Genomic DNA, 10,000 nt, shown 5'->3' with positions numbered 1-10,000 from the left:
CACTGGCAACTAATATAAAAAGATGGTTTTGAATCGGTATCCTAATATACCTTTTTTAGTTACTTAAACCAATATTAACCTTCTTTAGATTTGTTTAAACATAAAAGGCAACTAATAAAACTTTTTTGTTTATTTGAATCCTAATATAACTTTTTATAGTTACTTGTAACAAAATAAATATTCGCGTGTATTTTAACATAACAGGCAAGTAATATAAAAATTGCTTTTCAATCTGTATTCTTATATACCTTTTATAAATACCGGTCTTGAATAAAAATAAGCATTTGAACATTTTCAAAATTGTGAAAATATTTCTTTAAAAAGAAAAAAAACCCGACATAGGAACGACAGCTTTCTCCTTCAGTCTCAGAAGTTTGGAAAACGTTTTCGAGAATATAACAGTATTTGAACCATGACTTTCTATCTATTGGATTTTACTGTATTTCCTAATAAACTGCTGCCCTGTTCCTTAGCCATTTATACCACATCATTATAAAACTCTGAGTCATTCTGCCAGAGAGCCTAAGAACTAACGGAAACCTAATGTTTTTACTTTCTACTTTTCTTATATTCAGTATCTTCAAATACTTTTATCCTCCACAGACTTTATCGTCCGTAACAGGATCCCCTTTAACTTCCAGAAAAAAAATCTTTTCAAAGAATAAAGATTAACTTTATAATCAACCTAACTAAATCAATAAAAATTCTTCTAACTAACATCTTCCCACAGAACTTGCAGAAAGAATATCTCCTCAAAGAATAAAGATTAACTTTATAATCAATCTAACTGAATTAATAAAAAGTCTTCTAACTAATACATTCCACAGAACTTCCAGAAAGAATATCTCTTCAAAGAATAAAGACTAACTTTATAAGCGATCTAAATAAATCAATAAAAAATCTTCTAACTAACACCATCCCACTCAACTTTCAGAAAAAATATTTCGTAAAGGAATAAAGATCAAATTTATGACCAATCTAACCAGTTCAATAAAAAAAAAAGTCTTCTAACTAATACCATCCCACAGAACTTCCAGAAAGAATATCTCTTCAAAAAATAAAGATTAGCTTTATAACCAATCTAACCAATTCAATAAAAAAAAGTCTCCCAACTAACACCATCCCACTGAACTTTCAGAAAAAACATCGGCGTGAAATACATGAGTGAATTTCCATATAATCAAATCACTCGTCCATGATAAGATCTTTAATATAACATAAAAATGGACGGCCCACTTCAATTTACTCTTGATTTACTTATATGCCTTGTGGCAAAGTCATAAAGCAATTAATGGGCTCTTCTTTTCAAACGGCTTCTTTCTCAAATGAGTAATATTTGGCACAACTCGAGATTATACGACCCCTCTACTACGACATACCAGTCATGGTAGCTATTTCAATCTCCTATAAAGATGCAGATACTGACGACATTAACATATCTCTGTACAGTATAAGTTGTATTTGAACAGAGATATTTCACAGTCACCACTGTTCCCTGATCCTTTTTTTTTCCGATCTCTTCTTTCTGTATTTCTTATTACGTTCTTCTACTTCTTTCAAACGAACGCCATATTCATTCAAAGCTTCAATTTCAAGTCAATGGCCCCTGTGGTGGGCTTGTTCCATATAAAAATGGTTCACCTTCTGAATAATAATAATAATAATAATAATAATAATAATAATAATAATAATAATAATAATAATAATAATAATAATAATAATAATAATAAACGTCATATTCATTCAAAGCTTCAATTTCAGGTCGATGTTCCCTGTGGTGGGGTTGTTCCATATAAAAATGGTTCACTTCTGAATATAATAATAATAATAATAATAATAATAATAATAATAATAATAATAATAATAATAATATACCCCGCATAACATAAAATAGGTTATAAAATTGATATAACAGTGACCTACAAGAACCCCATAAAATGTCAAAATTACAGGACCCACGATAAAAGGCATGACACTCCCTTGCGAATATATTTACAAGAGGTTCTCTCTCGTCACCTATCCCAATATGGTGGGCCTCTTCGCCCAAATTTGGCAGGATGACACCGTCTCACAAGTGATGATTTTGCAGTTGAACCCGACCTTCGGGATGTTGTGGGTGAATTCTGATGGGCATTACGAAACTATGTTTACGTAATATTATTCTGACAGAGTTGTCAACTTCTGCTTCTTTCTTCCTTTCTTGAATTTTGCCCTTTATAGTTCTTCAAGTAAATTTTACTTGTTTTTCTTTACCTGGTTTTGTGTTCATCACTATTTTTTCTTACATGAGTGTATTCTGCTCTGCGAAAGCTTGTGTAATAAGTAAAACGACCAAAGACTTATAAATATCATTAACTCTCTCTCTCTCTCTCTCTCTCTCTCTCTCTCTCTCTCTCTCTCTCTCTTCTTAAGCAGAATTAACTACATAAGGACCGTTTACAGTGACTAGCAAAACAGAACAAAATAAAATCGCTCGATTTCTTCACAAAAAGAACAAAAAAAAATTCCACGTGACTATCAAAGTGCTCAACTGAAAAAGCGTTGGCGATGTCACACAAACATGAGCGGTTCTGAGGGCTGTCCAAAAATAAAGACAAACAAACAAATAAAACAATTAGAGTTTTGTGCGACTGTCCACCAAAACAAAAAAAAACAAAAACACAAATTAACAATTACAGATTTGAGTGACTGTTCACCAGCAATAAAACAAACCAAAAAATTAACAAACAAATAAAACAAATACGGTTTTGGGTGACTTCCCATAAACACAAACAAACAAAATTCAATTACAGTTTTGGGTGACTGTCCACCAACAAAAACAATAAATTACAGCTTTGGGTGATTGCCCATCAACAAAAACACATACAAACAAACAGACTAGTACAGCTTTGGGTGACTGTCCACCAAAACAAAAACACAAAGAAACAAATTACAGTTTTGGGTGACTATCACCAGCAATAATAATAAAAAAAAAATTCTCCAGATCTGTATGGACAACCACAACTTCTTTAACGTCCACCCTCCACCCCCAACCACCGCCCCAACCCCTCTGCAAAAAAGGCAGATATCTCACACGACAGACAAAATACAAAGTGAAACTTTTCCTCTGACCTTCACTGGCTTAATAAAGAGTTCACTTTCTCTTCTAACGATATATTTATTTTTCAAAGGATTCTGAATACCGAACCTTACTGAATCTAGGACTTTAAATTACATTCAAATAGATTTTCAGTTTTCTGTGAAAGAAAACTATTGTACCGGCTTTGTCTATCCGTCCGCCCTCAGATCATAAAAACTACTGAGGCTAGAAGGTTGCAAATTGCTATGTTGATCATCCACCCTCCAATCACCAAACATACAAAATTGCAGCCCTCTAGCATCAATAGTTTTTATTTCATTTAAGGTTAAAGTTAGACCTAATCGGCTAAGAGTTTTATAGGCCGTGGCTGAGGCCACCACCAGCCAGAAAGCTCTTTGAAAATGGAAATATTCTTTGCAACGTTATTCTCAGTCATCCTTAGTCATTCAGTTTCAGACTTCAGAGGAGGTCTTGGGACACCGGTGCCACCAAATAATGAGCTTTTCATTCATTCCGCTTAACCTATTACCACTCAGCTGTCCAGCTTCTTTAACTATGCCTTGCATCAATTTTGACTTCCCAGTGCGAATCATCCTTTCAGAGAGCTCTACGAGATTTCAGAAGTCAGAAAATGCAATGTTAAAATACTTGAACCATAATCGTTCAGCTATTAACAACAAACTAAAAAAAAAAAAGAAGAAAAAAAAAAACTATAATTCACAAACGCAACAAAAGAACGCACAAACGTCGTCATAACATCTGCAATTTCAGAAATGAAACCAATCAACTCAGAACAGAGAGAGAGAGAGAGAGAGAGAGAGAGAGAGAGAGAGAGAGAGAGAGAGAGAGGTCGATGTCACTTGTAATAAGATTTGTACCCGTCACGCAGCTGTCCAATCTTGACCCCAGAGAGCACCATATCATCAGGTGAGACTGGTTCTTCAAGGTGGTCCTATTTATTGCTTCCGACTGTATAAAGCAAGTCTGTATTTCATTGCTTTCAGACTACTGGCCTCGAAATTTATATATATTCTCTGGGGCATTTCTTTTCAGATATACTCCTCGGGAGATTACTTTCAGAATTATTCACTCAAACATTATTTTCATAAATATCCTTTGGAGACTCTCTTTTCAGAAACATTCTTTTGGAAATTAATGTCAGAAACATTCTTTTGGAAATTAATTTCATAAACATTCTTTTGGAAATTACTTTCTGAAACATTCTTTGGGAATTAATTTCAGAAATATTATTTTTGAAATTAATTTCAGAAACGTTCTTTTGGAAATTAATTTCAGAAACATTCTTTTGGAAATTAATTTCAGAAACATTCTTTTGGAAATTACTTTCTGAAACATTCTTAGGGAATTAATTTCAGAGATATTATTTTTGAAATTAATTTCATAAACATTCTTTGGAAATCAATCTCAGAAACATTCTTTGGGATATTACGATCAGGAATATTCTTTGGGAATTAATGTCAGAAATATTATTTTTGAAATTAATTTCAGAAACTTTCTATTGGAAATTAATTCAAGAAACATTCTTTTAGAAATTAATTTAAGAAACATTCTTTGGGGTATTACGATCACGAACATTCCTTGGGAATTAACTTCAGAAATATTATTTTTGAATTTAATTTCAGAAACATTCTTTAGAAATTATTTTCAGATGTATGATTTGGAAATGGCTTTCGAAAATATTATCTGGAAATCACTTTTATATATGCTCTTTGGGATATTACTTTCAGAAATATTCTTTAAACTGCATCTTTAGAATTGTTCGTATAAAAAATATTCTACTGGATGTTCGTTTCAGAAGTATTTTTCAGAAATTCAGATTTCCAAAAAAATTTCATTCAGAGAAATATTCTTTGGATATAATGTTAAAAAAAAATTTTGAAAGTTAATTTTCATGAATATTTTTGGAAGAAACGTTTCAGAAACACTTCAGCCAGACAAGCTTCAGGAACGTTTTTTTCTTTCACTTCAGGATTATCCTTGACGCTTGTTAATTCTGAAAAGAATCCTTGGGAATACAATTTCAGAAATTCTCTGGGGAAATAGTTTCATCTTGGGTGGGACACAATACTGTTTGCGTGACAAAGGTGCACAAATAAAGCCTTTGGAACTAGAAGGAGACAACATCTTAAAAATGATTAAAACATAATAGAATCCATGGTGTTTCTATTCAAAGCCCATCCAGTTTTCAAGAGTGTCGAAACTTCAAATTGGGCGCGCGAGCGCGCAAGATTAACATCCTGAAAACGTAGAATGTCTGAAGTCTGAAACAAAATATCCAATTTTTTTTCTATTTAGGTTTATTTTTCGTGGACAACAGGCAGCGGTCTTAACCCTAAGACCACTTGACGCAAAACGTTATAAATCTTAGTCTTATCAACCACTGAATGATTTAAATTCATCGCCAGAGTCCACTTAAGAGCTGATGACGAGATGAAGGAGTAGTGGTGGGGGCGAGGTAACTTGTTTTAGGCATCCTCACCAGGAATTAGGGCACCTGTATATCACCTTCGGATACCTGTATCGCCTTAGTGTACCTGTAAGCCTTTGGATACCTGTATCGCCTTCTGTCAGATACACAGACTTAATGTCAATACACTCAACGCAGCTACTCAGAGAGCTGTAACTCCAGTTAATTCAACAAATCAATCAATGATGCACATTAATCGAAGAAAATGTTGATAATCCTTATCGAGAGAGGGATTTCGAATTTTAAGAAAGGCGTGATCCGACCTCCAGCTTACTCGGGGCGCGTGCTGAAATCCACGGTTAAAGAGAGAGTTATTTCACCAACGAAAATTAAAATTAATACGCTATATTGTATTAGAAATAATTTTTCTGTAGTTTTTAACATGCTCATTATTAATTTTCACAGTTTCATTCTAATAAATCATAAATATCGTATCCTAAAATTCCTGTATCTTCAACTCAACGCGAAACACATTCATCAGACCTTTTTTGGCTTTTCCATAGACCTTGCCTAACCCCCCAACAAGAACAACAACAGAGTAGTTTGTAGGCTTACTCCCCGAGTAAGCAGCAATCCGATTCAGACAGAGAGAATACGAAATCTTTTTTTTTTTATTCCTTCTGCGTTGCTTTCACAAAATTATCCGCATAATTGCAATTTATCTCCGTAATTCCAATGTAGCAGAATTCGGATTACCTCCAGGTCACGTGATCCAGGCCAGTGCGTTTGTGGTTCACTCTCGCTTTTTTTTTTTTTTATTTTTAGCTACATAATCATTTTCTTTCTTGGTATCCACGAAAAAGGTAATTTCTTCATCTTATTTCATCAAGATTATCTATCTTACAATGAATTATTTGTCTACTTAATTATTTCTCAATGTTCGCCTATGCGTTTACTTATACATCTTTCATTATTTTAATTGATTTTCTTTATTGAATTATCCTTTTATGGACATTTAATTGATTTTTATATACTTTAATCAATTTATTCTAATTTGTTATTTTATTACACTTTTCAGGTCATTCCATTAACTGGAAACTTATGGACAAGGTAATGTTAATATCTCTCTAAGGTTGTTACTAGTAGTGTTGTCAGTCATAATAATAATAATAATAATAATAATAATAATAATAATAATAATAATAATAATAATAATAATAATAATAATAATAATGCTAAGAAATTTGTGAAAACAAATTGTTCGAAAGTCTTTGTTCTATATTCTTACATAGAAATATATTTTTAATATATAATTGTGGATATTTTTAACAACAACAACAATAATAATAATAATAATAATAATAATAATAATAATAATAATAATAATAATAATAATAATAATAATATATAATATCTTGGAAGAAAAAATATTAATATATATATAGTAATAGCGCTGACAATAATTATTATATCTCAGAAAAAAATCATAAGAATGATGAAAATGATAAGATTAACATCTTGGAATAATAATAATAATAATAATAATAATAATAATAATAATAATAATAATAATAATAATAACAATACCACTAATGATAATATAATAATAATAATAAAAATATCTCACACGAAAATCATAATAACGATGAAAATAACTATTAGGATAACATCTTGGAAAATAATAATAATAATAATAATAATAATAATAATAATAATAATAATAATAATAATAAAATGCCAGCTACTCGCGTACTCACCCTCTTGGAGGAGAGGAACTGCAGGGCGGTGTTGGCGTTGCTGAGGAAATGTGGCCGCCGGAGGACGCGGCCCTTCTCGACGGGCAGCTTCTCCCCCGACAGGACCTCCAGCAGGGCCAGGAGCGCCGTGCCATCCTTCAGGTCGTCGATGAGCTCACCGAGTTTCATGGGCGGGACATGCTGTCAGGCGGAGAGAGAGAGAGAGAGATGGTGATGAGGAGGGATTATAAGATCCAGATACAGTGGGATGCATATGTATGTATGTATGTATGCATAATTGTGGGACACATTAGTATAATCTTTGATTTTATCAATATGTCTGGAATTTCGCCAAATAACTTCATAGTTGATTCCCACGATAATACTTTATACATCTGCAGACATACAGAGGATATACTATATGTATGTATGTATGTATGCATAATTGTGGAACATATTAGTGTAATCTTTGATTTTATCAATATATCTGGAATTTCGCTAAAAACTTCATAGTTGATTCCCACAATAATACTGTATACATTTGCATACACACATACACATACATACTACATAAATACATACATATATACACAGTATATATTTATTATATAAATATATGTTTCTATGTATATATGCAAATATTATTATGTGGGAATTAACTTGGAAGCTTTTAGCGAAATTCCAGACATATTGATAAAATTCAAAGATTTTAACATACTGTAAACTTACGGATCAAAATGGCTAAATCTGAGAGAATATCATTTGAATCAATGTTATTTCTTGCATTATTGTAAAATTATATATATATATATATATATATATATATATATATATATATATATATATATAAAAGTATATTCCGGAAACGAACAAAGCAGAGCAAAACTCACCCTGGCTAAATGAGCGTTGATCCAGTTCATAAACGTTTTCTTTTGTACTCTTTCTTGCTCGTCTGAAAAAAAGGAAAGAAAAACATTTAATACATACATAATGTATAAGTATAAAGAATGGTACGAAAACGAAAGTGTGAAGTCACTCCGGACTTCGAGTAAGTCATCACATTCTCAATTCCTTATTGCTTGCTTAAAATAGCTGACCAAGGTGTGTAAGGTTTGATTAAAGTAAGGTTTGATTAAAGTAAGGTTTCAAAGATATTGGTGAACGGAATGATCACTAATCTATTTATACAGATGGAAATAAATTTGTGAAAGGAACCTGGAAATTTAAAAAAAATTAAAGGTAGTGTTGAGATGCTGACCAGTGTGATTAAGGCATATTAGGGAGCGGGAAAGGTTCCACAGATATTGATGAGAGGAACCACAAATAATTTTACAGACATTTAAAAAAAGATAAATCTCAAAAGAACTTATGTAAGCAACCTAAACGTCCATAAGAATAACCGATGAAATACGAAAGGAACTTGAAGGATTTATAAAAGAACATATTGAAAGCATCTAAACAAAGCGTTTCACGATGACACAGTTCCTCCACGGTTAAGTGTATGACGTCATACCCCATGACTTGGAAAGGTAAACATAGGTGAGTGGGATCTTATTTACCCGATGAGAAGGGTGTATATTGAATTTCGAGCGGGTTTTGCCCACTTTTTGTTTTTTTGTTTTTTTTTTAGTTCATCAAATTACACTGAATAAGAAGCATAACTATGTACAATATTCTCGATCATACGATGACTGTGGTTATGTATCATAAAAATAAACTGTATGCACAAAAAATCAAGTACCTAATTAAGGAAATCTTTTACATAAATAAATAAATAAATGAATAAATAAATAAATAAATATATAAGCAACGCATCAAAAATAAGTCTTAAATTCAACTCAAAATATACTTTACCATGGCTAATAAATCCACAATATCGTAATAAACCGTTATCTAATCAAAATCCACAATTACATAAATGAATCTTCTGCATATCAATACAATTTATTTAGGCTTTTATTACATAGTTATTGCCATTACAATCAAAATTGCTTCAGCCCAGAACGCTCCTCCCTTGTGTTTACGAAATCCAGTATGGACCGCGTTGAGAGGTGACATCATCGCCACCTGGGGTTCTTCTGCACCCGTCCCCCAAATATGTGTCCGGACTCCGTTGGGACTAATCTGATATTTTTTTCTTTTTTTAACACTTCCCATTTGAACCCATTTTTCGTTCTACTCTTCCTGCCCTGACACTGTATAACTGTCTATAATGATATATCGTTTAATACTTCCCATATGGACCTATTCTTCGTTCTAATCTTCCTGCCTTGACATTGTATAACTGTCTATAATGATATATCGTTTAATACTTCCCATTTGAACCTATTTTTCGTTCTATTCTTCCTGCCTTGACAATGTATAACTGTCTATAATGATATATCGTTTAATACTTCCCTTTTTTCGTTCTAGTCTTCCTTTTTTGACAATGTCTAACCCTATAATGATATATCGCCTGGCTGAGAATGGAAAGAATATACAATTTTGTCTACAATTAACACTGTCTACCTGTCTACAACCATATGTCTCCCGGTTAAGAATGGGCAGAAGAATCTATAAAGTTTTCTAAAAGGAACCCTGTTTACATTTCTACACATCTGGTTGAGAATGCAAATGAAAAATCCCCTTTTTTTTCTAAGAGGAACACTGTCTACTCGTCCACAACGATGTTTCTCCTAGTTGGAAATGGAAATAAAAATCTGCATCTTTTTTCTAAAAGGAACACTGTCTCCAACGATATATCTGATTGGGAATGAA

General features: G+C 32.3%; 1 protein-coding gene across 1 annotated transcript in view; it reads right to left on the bottom strand.

The window, feature by feature from the left end:
* Positions 1-10,000, bottom strand: part of LOC135209264 (muscle-specific protein 300 kDa-like) — a 355,456-nt gene that overhangs the window by 282,242 nt on the left and 63,214 nt on the right. Inside the window, 2 exon segments of the mRNA XM_064241973.1 lie at positions 7,265-7,444; positions 8,134-8,195. Of these exon segments, the coding sequence (XP_064098043.1) occupies positions 7,265-7,444; positions 8,134-8,195 (242 nt within the window).

This window comes from Macrobrachium nipponense, chromosome 37, assembly GCF_015104395.2.
Source record: "Macrobrachium nipponense isolate FS-2020 chromosome 37, ASM1510439v2, whole genome shotgun sequence".
Classification (NCBI taxonomy): Eukaryota; Metazoa; Arthropoda; class Malacostraca; order Decapoda; family Palaemonidae; genus Macrobrachium; species Macrobrachium nipponense.
This window is presented reverse-complemented; position numbering and strand designations above follow the sequence as displayed.